Raw genomic sequence first — 19,045 nt, forward strand, 5'->3', positions numbered from 1 at the left:
GTTAGTATATTGATGCACGGGGGTAGCAGTATAGCGATGCACGGCGGTAGTAGTTAGTGCATATTAGTATATTGATGCACGGCGGTAGCGAGTTAGTTGATAGTTAGTAGTATATTGATGCAGGTAGGTAGCTGATGTGATGAACTTGTGGAACTGAGAGAAGTTCTGAAAGTTAGGAGCGAGCGTATATTGATGCACAGCGGTAGCAGTATAGCGATGCACGGCGGTAGTAGTTAGTGCATTGATGTGCTAGTTAGTATATTGATGCAGGGCTGTACGCTAAGCTTTTTCACTAGGGGCACACTTCCCCCTAAATGAGAAATTTAGGGGCAAAAAAAAATTTTTAGCGGCACATTTTTTAATAACAATTTTACCATTATTAAAAAAATATGTTCCTCCTGCCTCATTACTGTGGTCCTTTTATTTAACATTTAAGTGCGTTTGTTTTCAGGTTTGTATCTTTTATAATGAAACAACTGAGAAAGTGTGTAAATCACTAATAGAACAAAAACAACAAACTGTGTGTGTGTGTGTGCGCGCGCTTGTGTAGTGCTCCTTGAATGAGATCACCACAACACACACACACCATTGCATTAATCAGGAGGACAAGAAACTCTGCATACATTTGTTTCACAATGAAAAGTGCTTTAGAAATCAAATGAATTATTATTGTAAATAACCCCATGAAAGGGTTATTATTTGTATGGGTAATTACCTGCTTCATATTTGTGATGTTACTGGTTTCAGTGTGTGCCTAAAGTGATCAATGTGTTGGGCCGTTTATAGAGATCTATGCCAATTAATGTTTATGTATATCTGGGACTTTTTTTAATAAGAATTGAGAGGTATTTGTATATGTGACCTTTATTTTGAAAACCGTGTTGCGACGCAACCTTATTTACATTTGCGCTTTTGACAGTGAAATGTTCAGTCCAACTTAGCTCGAAGGAAAGACTAATCAAAAAGGTTTAATTGACCCGTATGAGGCTCTTACGGTAGGACTTTGATTGTTTATAGAAGTGGAATGTAATACTATGCTAAACGAGAAATAAACAGTGATTTTACCAGCAGTAAAGTTGCAAGCCACTTTCATTTCATAATATACAGGGAACCGTGACAATTATTAGTATTATCTTATTTGCATATTGTCTCATTATTAGATAGATAGATAGGTTGATATTTTATAAATTTAAGTAGACAGTATTTCACGTCCTAATAGTGGGCTACTACTACTCACCTAATGCATGATGGCTGAACCTGAACGTTAGAAGTGTCTGTGTCCCCGTCAATCAATCATCACATCATCACGTCAATCATCATCATCTTATCATCTCTCCACATCGGACGTGGTTGTCATAAGATGGACTGATATCCACTCCGTTGTTCTTGCAGAGCAAAATTTGCGTCTTAAATGTATTGAAATGAGGTGCTTCTTTGGCGATGCAATAGCCCATATTGAAAGGAAGAGAGGCCACATTCAGTTTCGTTTTGCTAGGAATTATGGGATTTGGTGTTGGATGTATAGACTACGCAGATAGGGACATGGTCTTTAATCGCACGATAGACTACAAGTACCAAGTATATAGCGTGACCCAGATTCACTCCACACGCAAATCTTTTTTTTCACTCAGGCTATCGGTGATCGCAGTAAGTTCATTCATTGCCGACAGATTATTTCATAGCACCACGACATTGTGTCGCACTGTACAGCCTTGGTTGTAGGCTAATGTTTTTTTTAAAATGTATCCAATTTGTATGGATTAATTTAGGAGTGAAATGCGAATGAAGGGTTGAAATCACAACTCGCAACGTTGCTCCCAAATAATATTTCCAACTCGCAACGGCCAAATTAAGGGGCAATTTGCGACGAGATCATCGCAGTGTACAGCCCTGTGATGTGCTAGTTAGTATATTGATGCACGGCGGTAGCAGTATAGCGATGCACAGCGGTAGTAGTTTGTGCATTGATGTGCTAGTTAGTTAGTATATTGATGCACGGTGGTAGCGAGTTAGTTGATAGTTAGTAGTATATTGATGCAGGTAGGTAGCTGATGTGATGGACTTGTGGAACTGAGAAAAGTTCTGAAAGTTAGGAGCGAGCGTTAGGAGTAACGCGATTGGGCGTTGAGAGAAGCGTCAGTGGCCAATCAGGCCACGTAAACCGAACGCGGAAGGACAACTGCCTTGGGGAAAGTATTCACGCGACCGGGTCATTTAGGCAGCCTGAGGGTGTGTTTGTGAGGAGGGGACGGGACACAGCTGTTGAGAAGGAAACTGCTACATTTCTAGTGTAATATGTAGTTTGTAATTAACTACCTAAAATCACCCAAAGTAGATAACTACAGAATAAAAATAAAAGAAATTATGTAGTTAACCTCTTAAACCAATCGGCCCGGTACCGGAGAGATTTACTTCACGTCACACATAGATCAATACAGTCCGTATTAAGTGATGTTGCGTTTCATTTTCAAATGTAGCCAAGAGTGAAGGACCTAACCCTATCAAAACAGCAGTCAAAGTGTATATTTTCAGCACTATGTTTGTTTACCAATGATTTTAAGTGTTATTAGCGAAATATGAGCTTATAAAAGTCTCTGCGCATTGTACCGGAAAATGAATGATTTAGACGCGATAAGAAGAAGCACTCATGAAACTGTTGTAGTCCTGAGAAAGAGGAGACCCAGGGCTTTCGATGGACGTCTAAATTACATAAAACTACACTACCCAGCTCACACCAGCCACTGACAACGGAAGCCCAAAATGTTTTCTCTTAGAAATATTGATGTGATTTTCCTGTTTATATCTCAGGGGTCGAACAAACCTCAACGGTATTGCCATGAAATACAACATATGTTGTTTCTTTACCTTTCTGTGAACGTTTAGAAAAAAAAACGTGTCGCAATCCGGTAAAAAATGGCAGAGCTATGGACATTATACAAAAGTAACTGTACTTACAGTATATTTCATTCACGGTATTTGCTGCCCTGTACCGGGCGCCTGGTGGAACTAAATCCAGATTTACTCTGCCATTGGAAAGAGGAGATTTGGCCAGATCCATAGATGTATGACATGGCCATAATAAGGTAATTTATAGGCCTGATATTCTATATTCATATTTCAAATTGCATGTGTCCAGATGGCAACATTTTGTACCACCAGATACTGTATCTACAAAAAACCCTGTGAATCATCTGCCCTTTGTTCATGAGCTCAGTGGCAACTTTTCACTTTTGGTTAATGTTAGCATGGTGTTATTCACCGTCAAAGATGGGAGGGGAAAAAAGTATATTCTCTTTTGGTTCATTACAATTTACTCAAGCATAGTAACACACAATATTTCTGACACTGGGAATACATTCCCTGAGGTCCATATATGTCCCTAGATACCAGGAACATGCTAATGGTCTTGTAGAAGTGGCGCAATCTTCCATTTACTTGGGTATGTACTTTTAGGCGAATTTTCTGAAAATATGGCTAGGGTTTAAGAGGTTAAAGGTGCTATAGATAAAAATAAATCGAATAATCATTCAAAACAATTGTGACAGTGTGGGTGATGATTGTGCACCACCGGCCAACGGGAGAGAGTCTCGCGAGTCTCTATGACAAACGGTTCAAAAGATACAAAAAGGGGGCAGGCCTTAACACTTTGAGTGCCACGCCCGAGAATATTCGGGTTTACGCCCCGACCGTTGAGTGCCACGCCAGAGAATATTCGGGTTATTTTTTATTTATTTTTTATTAGCGATCTGAAATCATATTGCATCACCCGAGCCTACCGTTGGAGATCCAGGGACCGCCGGCGCTCAGATCTGAAAAAAGCGCCCCCTATCGTCTCCCAGATGGTAAATCACCCTTTTGGAATGGACTCAATGAAAGTGAATGGGAGAACGGATTTCTGACTCCACATTTTACTTCTCACTGATTCATTCTGGAGGCTCTGAGCCGCGCGGATCATGTGTTCTACTGTATACACGGTTGATCAATACATTTATCGATTTTTTCGAATGGCGATCGGAAATTGGAATAAACCATTTGGATACCATCTGACCTCAGGTAAGGAAGCTATGTTATCAGTGTTAGGATAATCAGACTCGTTTTCACGGAGATATAAGCGTTTCCACTATATGTGATATGTTTTGACTGTAAGGAAATAACAGCAGCGATTATCAGCGCACGGCACGAGCGTGCGTGCGCACACATATACTATCGATCATCTAGCGTTTATTTGAAAACGATTCATAAATAGGCCGACAAATGACAACGTTCTGGAATATTCCAGTAAAAGGCGATTATCATAGAATGTGTTGTTTTTCCGTTTGCTATCAAACGGAAATGAAGCGATAAAAATACAATCTGCCTTGCCAATGTTGACTGGAAAATGAGTCTTTGATAAGCGACAGGCAGATTAGACACAGCCATAATTTAAAACATAGATTAGGCGATATTAACGTTAACATTGGGAGTGGATGGTGGCATCAAGGGGGTAAAAAGGAAAACCCAGCGTTTCAAGTTCAAGTTTCAAGTTTCTTTAATAGTTGTCATACAGAAGTACAGACTACTTTTATACAAAATGCTTCTTACTGTTGCGCTCCAGAGAATGTGCAAGACAAGATAAGTATGAATAAAATAACATAGTAAAATTAGAAGTAAAAAAAATGAGGTCAGTGTTCAGTTTAGACATATGTACAATGTTCGATGCAGAATAGACGTAGTTACCATACAATATACAATACTGTGCAGTGTACTAATATACAATACTATATAGTGCAAGGCAGAAATGGAGAAATGGGACGAGGTGCAATTTAGGTACAATTCACAGTAGGTGTACGAGTTGTAGTGCAAATCCTTTATCAATAAATATAAAGTGTAAGTGTGTTTGTGTGATCTAAAGTGTGGAGAGTGGGTGCTGCAGTGTGTTGTTTGTTTGAGTGAGTGTGTGCGTGTGGGTGTGTGTGCTGTGTGCATTTGATGGTTGTTGCATAGTGATTATTGTTCGTTTAGCAGCCTGATGGCCTGGGGATAGAAGCTTCTTCTGAGTCTTTCTGTGCTCGCCTTAAGACTCCGGTATCGCTTGCCTGACCGCAGCAGTTCAAAGAGGCAGTTGTTCGGGTGGCTCGAGTCCTTAATAATTCTCTTAGCCTTCCCCTTGCACCTCTTGTTGTAAATGTTCTGGGGGGTGGGAAGCCCCCCTCCAATTGTGCGTTCGGCTGAACGTGTCACTCTTTGTAGTCTGCTACGGTCTTGTGCAGTGCTATTCCCAAACCAGGAGGTGATGTTGCCGGTCAGGATGCTCTCTATTGTACATGAGTAGAAGTTCCTAAGGATCTTCTGACTGACTTGGAACTCGTGGCACTCAAAGTGTTAAGCATAGGGGGTGGGGCAAACATAGACCAATGAAAGGGGATCTCCTTGCAGAGTTCAACGACCCCTCTCGTTATTATCTACGACAAATGTTTCAAAAGATACAAAAAAGGGGGCGAGGCCTAATAATAGCGGGTGTGGTCAACATAGACCAATGAAAGAGGATATCCCTACTGAGTACAATGGCACAACCCGCAAGTCTCTACGACAAACGGTCCAAAAGATATACACAGGGGGAGGGGCCTAATAATGGGGGGCGTGGTCAACATGGACCAATGAAAGAGGATAGCCCTACTGAGTACAATGGCACAATTTAATTGAAAACCTTTATTTATCCCCGAGGGGAGATTCAGATGTCCATCACAGCATAACAGCAATTTAAAAACAGTTAATGGAAACAGTTAATACATGACATACACTTATTTAGTATGTGTTAAAAACAAGATGGACAAATACATAGGGCTAGAAAGAAGAGCTAAAATAGAGCTAAAAGTGGTGAATGGAAGAAAAGAAAAAGAAACAAGTCCAATTGTGATGTTAAATAATTAAATGAATTGGTTACAGTCCACAACCCAGCTCCTCCAGTCCACGGCAGTTAGCCCGTCCTGGCCCTGCCTGGTTGTGGAGCTTGATTTCCACCGGCACAAAGGACTGCCCGAAGACCCATCTCTACGACAAATGGTTCAAAATATACCAAAAGGGGAGTGGCCTAATAATAGTGGGCGTGGCCAACATACACCAATGAAAGAGGATATCCCTACTGAGTACAATGGCACAACCCGCAAGTCTCTACGACAAACGGTTCAAACGATTCATGCAGGGGGAGGGACATTTAAATTTTTACATTTACATTTAGTCATTTAGCTGACGCTTTTATCCAAACTGACTTACAAGTTCTGTAGCAATATAGACCAAATAAAGAGGATTTCCCCACTGAGTCCAATGGCGCCACCCACAAGTCTCTACGACAAGCGGTTCACAAGATATGAAATGGGTTATGGGCTTGGCTTCAGAAAGGGGGCGTGGCTTCAGAAAGGGCGTGGTTAACCTAAACAATTAATGTAGAAGTCGGTACTGAGTTGATTGACACCTCCCTTAACACTTTGATTGCCACACAGTATGCCCATCATTATACCCAGTCTGCCACCGCTGTAAGCCTATGGAGATGTTTACCTTCTTTGCAGGGCTATAACTTTTAAAATATTATAGCTATATTGACATTACTATGGCCCATTCAACATCGGGTATCTATCGTTCCGGATGTGGGAATGTTATATTTTTTCATTCATACATTGTTGTGTGATAAGTGCTCACGCAAGCCTCGGTCAGATTGATAACCCAATAACTCATTGGTCCGCATCTCAACATCAAGCAGCGTGCTGCGATGTCTGTGATATCCAGGACTCAATGCGTCCACAAACTGCAGGGGTTAAACCCGACCGACCTGAGCCCACACACGCACCACTCCGTCCCCTCCAGTCATCGGTCGATTGATTGGAGTTGCGGAGTATTTTTATTTTATTTGCACTGAGAAGGACTTTTCCTATTCAGATGATGTCCATTTCCCTTATCCGGTTACACGTATTATCACTGTATGGCTTTACTTGATAATCACATTTATACAGAACCCACCTTTAGTCTATATACATATATATTTTTCTTCTTAGGTCTCCGTCTGGATAAAGCCACACTTCTAAAGTTTTTTACATCATAAATCAGGAACATTACGGGACCGCGTGGTTGTCGGCTGGTTAAAGGGTCACTTCTAAAGTCTTTTCATCATAAATCAGGAAGCAATGGGTAAAGTTACAATGCAAAACACATTTCAATGCTTACCAGTCGTCTTTCAGTTTTAGAAGAATGGAAGCAAAAAGGTGTGTTCCAAAAGAAGGTTGTTTTATTTTTTTAAAGTATAAGATTACATTAAAGGCACAGTTTCATGTTTACAAGTACACAAAAACACGAGTTATAGGCCCTGAAGCATATGATAGATTATCGATTGGCGTTTCTTTCCTATACACGCTATATTGAAAAATTCAAATGTATATGATCGGTATACATTATGCTTCATCATGCGTGAAGGAAAGGGGGGGGGGGGTCGTTTATAATTCCTTGATCGTCAGTAACGGCTTTATTTAGTATGGGTTGATATATTGATCAGATGGATTGCAAGCAAAGAAATGGACAATCAAGCTGAAAATAACGTTATATTCCTCTTACCGTTCGCCGATGAGACTGGAGGAAAAATATTCCAATTATTTGACGTCAATCTGCTAGATCCATTTCCCGTTTGTATGACGCAATAAACACCGAAATCATATAGATTATTGCGTTTCGAAAGCGATCCCAATGCACTCGATTGTGTCTCTTGATCCACGTAACAAGATACTGTAGTACTGCCGGAGGGATTTCCTCGATGCACCAGCGCCAATTCCGGTTTGGTGTGGAGTGTAACTCTCCCGATCATCCACCAGGCGGCGGTATTGAGGCGTTGCAATATCAGACAGGGTGCCGCTGCAGTCCCGGAGGGAGGCTGGATGAATTATGAATGCCATGGCGAAAACATGAAATATTGATCCCAACAACGAATTATCACATTGTTGGCGTTCAACGCATGGCGGGCAATAACGAATTATGACGTTGTTGGCGACCAATGTGTTAAGTCTCTACGACAACCGGTTCTTGAGGTATGAAAGGAGTGAGGCCTGTACAAGGACGTGGCTTCACAAAGGGTGTGGTTAACATAAACCAATGAATGTAGAAGTCTGTACTGAGTTGATTGACACCTTCCATAAGCATGTGTTTGATTGATAATTTCTTTTTTTATTATTATCTTTTTCTTTTTTTTCTCCTTTTTCCGATTTTTCTCCCATCCCACTGTTAGTCGTTATGCCAATTCCCAACCGCCTTCCTGGTTGTTGCGCACCCCCCCCCTACTGTTGGTCCGGGAGGCCGGAGACTATCATATGCTTTCCTCCGACACATGTGCAGCCAGCCGGCAGCCAGCCTGGCAGCGCAGACTCTCACTGGGAGAGTGTAACGTGTGGAAGGTCACACTACCTCCCTCCAGATCCTTCCCTCGCTGTGCAGGTGCCCCGACCGAACTGTAGGAGTCGCTGTTTACAACGACCAGGACCCACCCACCAGCTTTCCCACCCCTAACACTGCCAATTGTGTTAGTATGAGCGACCAGCCAAGCTGGTAGCAACGCCGAGAGCTGGGCTCGAACCCAGCGTCTCCTGTGTTGGTGGCGAGTGCCTTGCCCACTACACCACCTAGCCGCCATGTGTTTGATTGATTGATTGATTGATTGAAAACTTTATTAACAGATTGCAGAATGGGTACAATACAGTACGGCTCAATACAAACAATTGTTAACACTTTCAGTGCCCAGCAGGGGGCGCACATTTAGTGCTTGAATGCCCACCATCCGCTTCAATGTTAACGTTAATATCGCCTAATCTATGTTTTAAATTATGGCTATGTGTCTAATCTGCCCGTCGCTTATCAATGACTCATTTCCAGTCAACATTGTCGAAGCGGATTGTTTTTTTATCGGTTCATTTCCGTTTTATAGCATTTGAAAAGCCCTCGTTTTCAAGAAAAAAATAAAGATTCTCTGATAAACGCCCTGTGCTGTAATATTCTAGAATGTTGTAATTTTTCAGGCCTATTTATGAATCGTTTTCAAATAAACGCTAGGCTAGACCATCGATAGTATATGTGTACGCATGCACGCTGGTGCTGCGCGCTGAAAATCGATTCTCCTAGTTCCTGACCGCTTGCACAGTCAAACAGCCTGGGGGACACATAGGGGAAAAGCTTATATCTCCGTGAAAATAGGTCTGATCATCCCAAGACTGGTAAAATAGATTCCTTACCTGAGATCAGATGGTATCCAAATGGATTATTCCAATTCCTGATCGCCATTCCAAAAATCGATCCTTTTATTGATCCACCGCTACATACTATAAAACACATATTACACGCTGTGCTGAGGGTCCAGCATGAATCTGATCGGCTCCGGTTACATGCGTGAGAAGTAAAATGTGGATTCCGGAGTTTTTTTTTCTCATCCATTTTCATGGAGTCCAATCCAAAATGGTGCATTACCATCTGGGAGACGATAGGGGGCGCTTTTTTCACATCTGAGCGCAGGCTTACCAACGGTAGACTCGGTTGATGAAATATGAATTCAGATCGCTAATAAAAAAAATTAAACGAGAATTCTCGTGATGGGCATTCAACCCGCGGGCTGATAACCCGAGATATCTCGTTATGGGCATTCAAAGTGTTAAGAGGGTGCATACCAGAAAAAGATGTTCATCTTGTTTACATCAGGGTCCCCCATTTTCAATGCATCAAGCACAGTGTGTGGGGGGGGGGGGGTGTCTGTGTCTGGTTTTCCCTCTGAAAGTGTAAGAGGCTCTTTCATGTGCCTGTCCCTTTAAGTGAAAGCTTTTGTTTTTTTCTGTACATGCACACTGCAAGCCTTAACTCATTCAGCGCCAGGGGCCGCTAGACATTGCTTTAATCAATGGGGAGACTGCGAAATTTGCGAGTGCTTAAAATATATCTTATCTTATAGCTATGGGTCTAATACACCCGTAGATTGTCAGCGAGTTGCTTCCAATCAACATGCACAAAACAGATTGTTTTTTCATCCGTACATTTCCGTTTTATACCGTTTTGAATATGAGTATAGTTTTGGTGATTCTTAGTAATCCCAGGAAAAGACGCGATAATAGCGTTTTAGTGGAATACACTTATCACGTTGTAATTTTTCGCCTGATTATCGAATCTTCCTGAAATCAACACTAGATTATCATTATGTCTCCTCGTGCATAGATGAAATCGCCCTCGTAGCGGGGCGCTCGCCCCCCCCCCCCCCCCCCCCCCACAGCAGCCAACGGTAAAAAGAACAACACATTCCACACAGACAGCTTCGATCGCAGTAGAAAGAAATATCAGATCAACGCAAGATTTTATATATAGAGTCCTTACCTGGTCTCTGATGTAATGCAAAAAAAAGAATCCAATTATCTTATCGCCATTCCAAATACTGCTCGTGGAGGTCCGTCCCACATTGTCCGGCATTGCATATGAAGGGGGGGGGGGGGGGGGGAACAGCATCGCAGATGTATCGTGGTAAACGCTAGTCCTGCCGGAGTATTGAAACCCTGCCCGCACGGCTCAGATCGCCCCAGAAAAGAAACTACACCATTTCTAATGGAGTGCAATACCGTAGGCGGCGGTATTTGCCCTTTTGCGAGCTCAGACCCATTCCCAATGATAACATCAGGCTGGATGGATGAAAAATTTATGGATATAGCTAATAAAAGAAATAACGATTAAAACCTGAGTTTTCTCGTGATTGGCGCTGAACGGTTGGCGAGTTAACTCGACTTTTCTTGTGACTGGCGCAGAATGAGTTAATTGATTCAAATCCTAACTGACACAAATCCATCCTCCCATGCATTTCATTGAGGCAGCACTTCTGTCATTCTCACAATAACGATAAGAGATGAAGCTTAGTTTTTTCCTGTCGACAATTGTGGCCCGTGTGGCGATCGGAAGACAAGCGAAGGAACTGAGAAATCACAGATTTCAGCTAGAGTGGAGAGTCCATTAGTGTGTTTGTGGAGCGTGCCTGTCAAAGAAATGGCCATAAATTGAGATAGAAATGTCCAATGTCCAACTCTCCTACACAACCTGGCTTGACTAGACATAAGGAGAGAGAGAGATGATTACAATTAACTGGTACATTCAGGTCCAGAATTGTTGGAATTCCCTGACAAAGATGTGCAAAAAGCTGTACAATATAAACAATACCATACTGGTAATGAGCAAATAGTTGTTTATTCAATGAATGCATGGAGCTGTTCCATCTTATTTCATTTGATACTAACTACTCAGTTCATACAGATTTCAAGTATTCAAATATCAATGATGAATATTGCATAAGGTTTACACAGTTAATATATCACCTTTTTGTTTTATATTCATGTTCAGAGAGGAGTAATAGTTAGATCTTTGTATGTGATTTATATGGCAATTAAATCAATGGTGTGTTTTTTTGGGGAGTTTGACCTACAGTTAACACTTTCTCTGCCACGCTTATATCCATCAATGTTTGATCTCTGCCACCACTTTAAGTCTATGGAGATGTTCACCTTCTTTGCAGGGCTATAACCTTTTTAATTGTATTGCTAAATTGACATTACTATGGCCCATTCAACATCGATTATCTATCGTTCAGGATGTAGGAACGTTTTACTTTTTCATTCACACATTCATACGAAAATACTGTCTAGAGTATAAATATGTTTTTATCGTTTTCGTGAACGTGAGATATAGGCACAAATGCATATATTAGATAATCAAATGCAGTTTGTTGCCGATCCACGCTATATTAAAAATGTCAACTGTACATGGTCCTAAACGTTATGACTGATCATGCGCGGGTGAACGGAGGGGGGGGGGGGGTCGTTTATAATTCCGTGATAGTCGTTAAATGCTTCATGTAGTATGGGTGATATATAGATCAGAGCAGTTTGTATGGTTAATAATAAAGAAAAACGCTGAAACTCACGGCAGCTTCCTCGTAGCGTTGGGCGATGAGAGTGGAGCAAACAGATCCCAGTTATGTGATGTGGATCGAGGCGATCCAGTTCCGGTTTGTATAATACTAATATACGCCCAAATCATGTGGATTATTGAGTTATGGCAACGATCCATATCCACGGTGTGTGTCTTGAGTCCTGCGATGATAAACGAGTGAAATTAGGGGACGGACGGAGCAACAAAAGGGATATCCGGTTTGGCAACTCGCCGATCAGCCACCAGGTGGCAGTATTGAAGCGTTGCAGAGTTGTGCTGAGTCCCGCAGCATCAGACAATCCTCCGTGAGTGAAATATGAATACCATGGCGAAAATATGAAATATGATCAGAATTACGTCCTACGCCGTGATCTGGCAGAATTCGCATGAACTTGAAACCCGTCTTAAGGCGTTTCCGGCGGAGAAAGTGTTAATGTGCCTACCACGTGAAGGTGCATGATCAATGGACAGCACAAAAACAATTTGTGTAGGTGGAGACTAGAGCTACCACAGATAGTAATAAGTTATTAAGAGTAAGTACCATATATATCCTAATAGTTACCTTATTACCTATTACTATTATTACTAGCGTACGTCAGTGGCCAATCAGATCGCAGAACACGGAACTGGAAATGGGTTGGTAAAAGTATAGACGCGATCAGGACAGGGGAGGGAGAATTGGCACGAGAGGTAAATTGGGATGGGGAGAAAAAATCACAGAAAAAAGAGGAGAAAAAAGTTGATAAAAAAAAAGATTATAGCACTCAAGTTCAACACTATATGACGAACAATATCACTTACCCTTGGCTGCCAGAATTGTACCCTTCCTGCTGACTTGTTGTACATGTTCTCTACATGTTCTCTTTTTGTTTCTGTTAGAACCTCCGGATGATTGCTTCTGGGGTTCCTGGCAGACGCTGCTGACGAAACACTTTCCCGGCCATCATAACAACGGTAATATTCATTCATTCAAACCTTTATTTTAAATCGTCCTTATTTGCAGCGACGTCAGGTTTACAAACAAAGTGCAAATAAACTAGACAAAATACAATAAAAACTAGATAAATAAATTGGTGGTAGGGCTACCCATTTGTTTATGTTTGGATGACAAATTGGGTCAATCACACCGATACATGCAGCATGTTATAATAGAAGAAGCCTTTTTGCATATAGTTGCAATTCCAGATTTATTCTTTTTACAATATGAATGTGGAACATATTCACATATTTGAAGACATTTTTGAAGACTTTTATTCATGATCTTTTCTATTTCAACTTTCTTACGCCACTATAGGTCTGTTTTACACCAATATTTTAAAATGTTACTGACATAAACAAACATTTTACAGAGAAAAAATTGCCTACAGCAAGTACATTTAAAGACTAGATATTTACCTGTAGGCCTATTAGTCCTTGTATCAAGAGCTCAGTCAGTCAACTAGAGACTGAAAACTGTATCTCCATTCCTATGTCTTAGTTTTGATTGATTGATTGATTGATTGAAAACTTTATTAACAGATTGCAGAATGGGTACAGTACAGTACAGCTCAATACATACAATTGTTAAGGGGATGCAGACCAGAGAAAGACTTTCGTCTTGTTTACATCAGGGTCCCCCATTTTCAATTCATCGTAACATAATATGACATACATGACATACAGATAGACAGTACTGCTACATCTATACATTTATGACATACCAGATTTGCAAATACAGTACTGTTTGTGATACAAAAAGAGTCCAGAAAAAAAAGTATATACATTTGGCGTAGAAACTGTACATTGGATTGGGTAGGTGGGGGGGGACGACGACTGTACATTGGAGGTGGTTGGGTGGGGGGGGGGGGGGGGGGGTTGGGTAGGAGGGGTGGGTGGGGTAACACTGTACAACTTGGTGGTAGGGCTACCCATTTGCTTATGTTTGGATCACAGATTGAGCCTTTTTACACATTGGCTGCCAGTCGGGTTAACCCGCCATGCGTTAGGTGCCAGACCCGAGATTTTTTTCTTTTATTCGATTTTTTTTATTCATTACAGGTTTACGGACCTCAGTGTTGCCATAGGAAATCATTCTGAAATCCCAAAAGCGCAATACCGGCCGCATCCTGCTAGGTGGCAGTATCGCCCACCCTTTGAAACCTTATTTCACACTCTGTGTTACATCGTATATATTGTCCGGGCGCAGAATTTAGACCAAGCCAAGTGAATCGCTTCATGCGAGCACTTTGAAACGCGTTCAGCACACTTGAGGCATATCCCGTGCCTCTGCGTGTCAGGGCCCTGATTGACATCAATACTGGAAATCGCGATCAGACAATTGGAATATTCTTTTTGGGATACCTCCTAGTAAAGGTAAGGACTATATGACATCAATTCCACCTTGATCCTACAATGATTTCATATAGATCCGGCCGTTCAGCGTATGTAGTATTCAAAACGAATGCCGTTACTGGCGATCAAAGCATCAAAAAACTACCCCCCCCCCCCCCCTTTCATGCATTCATGATGAAACATAATACCTATTATATACCTTTGAATTGGAAAATAGTAGCGTGTACAGGCAAGCAACGCCAACGCTTTTAGCAAAATTCACGTATTGCTCCATAGCGCCGTTTTCAGGAATTAGCCAGGATCACTCTGAAACGATACAATATTCACCACGGTATAACACGCAAACGTATACATGAAAAAAATGTATTCTTTTTCACATGTTGAACGATGGATTGTTAATGTCAAATGAGCCATGGTATTGTCTCCATAGCTAGAATATAGAATATAAATATCGCCCTGCAAACACTGCAATGCACAGTGAAAATCCCTATACTTTACCGCGCTGGCACACTAAGTACAAAGATGGGGAAAACGGCGTAGCAGTCAATGTGTTAAGGGATACACTGCATGTTATAATGGAACATAAATTAATGGTCTCGCCCAGGTTCCCATGGGGACGTCTCGGAATGTGAGTCCTACGGATCGTCGGAGGGAGTCAACAGTCACCAGAGCAACGGCAAGCCGCGCCTCAGACGAACACAAACCTCATTGGGTGTGCCAATGTGCAGGCCACACCCCCCGGTGACACGCTGCAACAGTAGTCCCCGTGACCACAGAGGCCAGAGACAGGCTGATCCATTATCACATCAGCAAACACACAGCCAATCGGAAGCCATCAGCTCAGAGGACTTGGCAGGAAGGATGGGCCACCCAGACAGTCCGAGTTCTACACCTAAAGGCAAGCCTGTCGGCAGGAGCGGTGCTTGGTCCCACTACCATGACCATGTTAGAGGGCTCCACATCTCCCACTCCTTTCCCTCCCTCTCCATACATCAGCCTGGAGGTCCGAGCCCCCACGTCTCCCAACAGCCCAGACAGAGCAGCAGCCTTGCTCCGCAGACTATGGCCCCTGGCCCCGGAGAGGGGCAAGTTCTGGGCAGCCCCGAGCTGCAAAGGGAGAGATGGCAGATATGGCAGCTTCTGTCAACGGACAACACAGACACACTGCTGGAAACTTTGGTGTGACATTTCCTGGACTGGACTTCCTGCTAGAAACTAAGCTAGGTCAAAGGTCAAGCTGCCACTCACTGTAATACACCTCTCTGTCTGTGTCCCTGTTAGTAAATGTCTTTATTTCTCATTGATGCACTATGTTTTTACCAGGGATGAGACCACCAAGCAAAAGAAAACAGGAACTAAAGAGATGGACATTTTCTTTTTCATTAGAAATTGAACAAAATTCACAAAAAAAGGCTAAAAGCTAAAATATCACATCTTCATCTTTCTAACGGGACGTTACCCTCAAAGGTCTTTCAAACATACAGTACATGTACAGATGTTGTATAACAGGCCGTAGACTGTAGGAGTCTGAATTGTTGGCGTGTCAAATTGATCACCTTTGTCATGTATGTACAGGGCGTCCGAAAGAGGATGAAAAATACGATTTTGTAATTTTTTACCTCGACCCTTTTTATACCAGACTTATGAATTATAGAATAATTGAATGTATGCAGAAACGTTTTGGTACACGACCATGTATTGTTGCTTTTGTTTCACATCTAAACGTAATGCTGTGTTAATGTATATAATAGCAAGATACCGGTGGCAGCCTAAAACCCATAATACATTATAATTAGACCAATGTTACAGATGTTATTTGAAGCCATGAATGAGCTTGTGCCAGAAGTAAGCCTTAGTTATTCTTTGTGATATTGCACTTATATTGTATTATATCTTGATATTTAACTTTACAGTGACCTTTTGTGACTGATTTTGAATCTAAATCTATTCTGTTCACTTAAAGGGGCACTTCACCAAAAATCAATACTGATTTATTTTGCACATAATCTCACACACATCCAAATAAAAACTCTAGATGAGTTAAGGTGCTCCCATGGTCGAGTGGACTGTACACGGACTGGACTCTGCAGAGGTCCGCTGGACTCTTTGAGCTTTCATAGTCGAGCGGACCTCCGCGGACCAATTTCCTACATGTCTCGCGCCAGTTTACACAATTTTTCCCACGCTGTTCAACTTCTGTCATGTTGTCGTATCCGATGTCAAAATAAAGAGTATGTTATCTCCGTTTCCAATATTTCGATAATAAAACGGGCAGTTTTACACACGAATATAGGCTTGCTCAACGAGGTGGACAGCGCGTGGTGCTGAAATGGTAAACACGCATTGCATGAAATAAAAACACCAGTTTTACGGAGCGAGTGGTCAGAGTAAAATGCAGATCGGTGTCACATTAAATGCAGGTCGATGTCAACCAAAAACGCAGAGCAACGTTTTGTGTGACACCAAGTGAGTGGCGCGGACGTCCGCGCATTAGAAAATAGGAGCTTCGCACTTGGAGTACGCTTTGAGTCCGCTTTGGGTCTGCTTTGAGTCCGTGCAAGTCTGCTCCGTGTACGGTCCCGCTCGACTATGGGAGCACCTTGAGAATAAGGCATATTATGTCATCGGGGACATTGAATCCATGTGTCGTGTTAATTGCAGCTCCATGGAATGATGTAGCTGAAAAAATAGCAATACCTTGTCTTATAGGGACTGCTACCGTATAATGTAATTGAGCTGTAATTAACACAACACAAGGATTCAATGTCCGAGATCACATCACTGGTGGCCACATTCAAACTAATTTACTCTCAATAACTGTCGCACTAAATTAATGTGTCCAAAACTGATGTGTGTTGAGATTATGTGCAAAATAAATCAGCATTGATCTTTGGAGAAGTGCCTCTTTAAGGTTTAGGTGCACAATGTAGTTTCAGGGGAGGGGGGTTTGTTTACATTTGCACAGCCTGAAATGAGTTTGCAAAACATATTTACTATTACATGTACAGTATTTCTTTTTTGACTTACGGTACATTTTTTTTATTCTATTTTATGTCACAATAAATCAATTAAATTAACAATTTTGAGGCACAGTGATCAAACATAAGCCTATAATATGTTTGTAAATGAAAATGCGGGGTCTGCCTTTGTAAACGACAACAGTGAAAGGGAGGTGAAGGTGACATTTTCCCTCTTGAGCACAGTTTGTTTATTCAGTTTTGAAAAATATACAATTGTTTTACTCTTCCAAAACCACACACAGTAGTCGTGCACCTTTTGAAATACTTCAAACAGTATGTGCATTTTTACCACCACTCCCCGACATTGATAGAAGACAGAAACTGGAAGATCCATTATTGAATGTACTGTAAGTCCTTAACACTATATTCTGTGTAATAAAACCAAATGCCAGGCGGGTGGATGAATAGAATAGAATAGGAGGACTGGCGTAACCGTGATGTTTTACCATTCATCTTTGCTTGAAAATGTTCCCAATGTGTACTTTTCATGTCAGAATGATTACGGTACTGGTATTGTGAGGTTGTTTGTTGGCAAATGTTGTTTTCCCCCCTCCCCCACAATGCAAACAACTTGCCTTTTGATCTAATTAAGAATAATTATTAGTGGATTTTATAGGGCTTTTTTGTTGTTGTCAGACTGCCCGTTTGTTTCACTGAGACATTACTCTTTTTTATATAAATATCAAGTTTTGATTGATTGAATTGATTGAAAAGTTTATTAACAGATTGCAGAATGGGTACAGTACAGTACAGCTCAATACATACAATTGTTAAGGGGATGCAGACCAGAGAAAGACTTTCGTCTTGTTTACATCAGGGTCCCCCATTTTCAATTCATCATAACATATATGACATACATGACATACAGATAGACAGTACTGCTACATCTATACATTTATGACATATCAGATTTGCAAATACAGTACTGTTTGTGATACAAAAGTGTCCAGAAAAGGAGTGTATATACATTTGGCGTAGAAACTGTACATTGGAGGAGGTTGGATGGGTGGGGTGGGGTTGGGTGGGATGGGTGAGGGCTGTACATTGGAGGTGGGGGGGGGGGGGGGTTGGGTAGGGGACACACACACATTTTACACTGTACATTGGAATACTGACAAAGCCTTACTTGGTCATTTACTGTACAACTAGGTTAGGACATTTGTAGGGGCCAGTTTCGAATTGCAGTCTCACGTAGGTGTTTTTTGAGAGTGTTTTTGAAAGTGGGTAGTGATTCACATTCCTTTACAGCTTTAGGTAGGGCGTTCCACATTGATGTGGCATAATTGCGAAACGTGTTTAGTCCCTTGTTTGAGCCGAACCTGGGTTTTACATGATTTGTGGAGCTTACATAATTTGCTGCCCTTTTTGTGCAGGGGTGTTACTCTCGCAATTTTGAAGTCCTTGGGGACGTGTCCCTGTTTTATGGAGAGGTTTATTATGTGTGTGATGACTGGGGTGATGGCTGCTGCTGAGTCTCTGAGGAATTTGGAGGGGATGTTGTCATGGCCAGTGGCCTTGTTTGGTTGGAGGCGCTCAGTTTTTTGAGTACCTCATCTGTAGTTACCATTTCCAGTTTGAAGTCGTCTTTGTGGACGCCTAGGTTCTTGTAGTAAGCTACTATGTGTTCTACCCCATAATGCCCTGAGTGGGAGGGTAGTTTGTTTACCAGTGTTGTGGCTATGTTTGTGAAGAAAGTGTTTAAGTAATTGGCTACATCCAGCTTGTCTGTGATG

The 19,045-nt window shown here is 41.7% G+C and overlaps 1 protein-coding gene across 2 annotated transcripts in view; it reads left to right on the top strand.

The window, feature by feature from the left end:
• The window catches only part of LOC311225570 (rho GTPase-activating protein 6), a 173,976-nt gene extending 155,998 nt beyond the window's left edge, over positions 1–17,978 (top strand). For both annotated transcript variants that reach the window (XM_084310919.1, XM_084310920.1), the window contains exons 12-13: positions 12,841–12,915; positions 14,897–17,978. In XM_084310919.1, coding sequence (XP_084167045.1) covers positions 12,841–12,915; positions 14,897–15,477 — 656 coding nt within the window. In that variant the 3' untranslated portion in view covers positions 15,478–17,978. The remainder of the gene's footprint in view (positions 1–12,840; positions 12,916–14,896) is intronic.
• The last annotated feature ends 1,067 nt before the right edge of the window (positions 17,979–19,045 follow it).

This window comes from Notolepis coatsorum (genome assembly GCF_963971535.1).
Source record: "Notolepis coatsorum genome assembly, chromosome: 3".
NCBI classification, from domain to species: Eukaryota; Metazoa; Chordata; class Actinopteri; order Aulopiformes; family Paralepididae; genus Notolepis; species Notolepis coatsorum.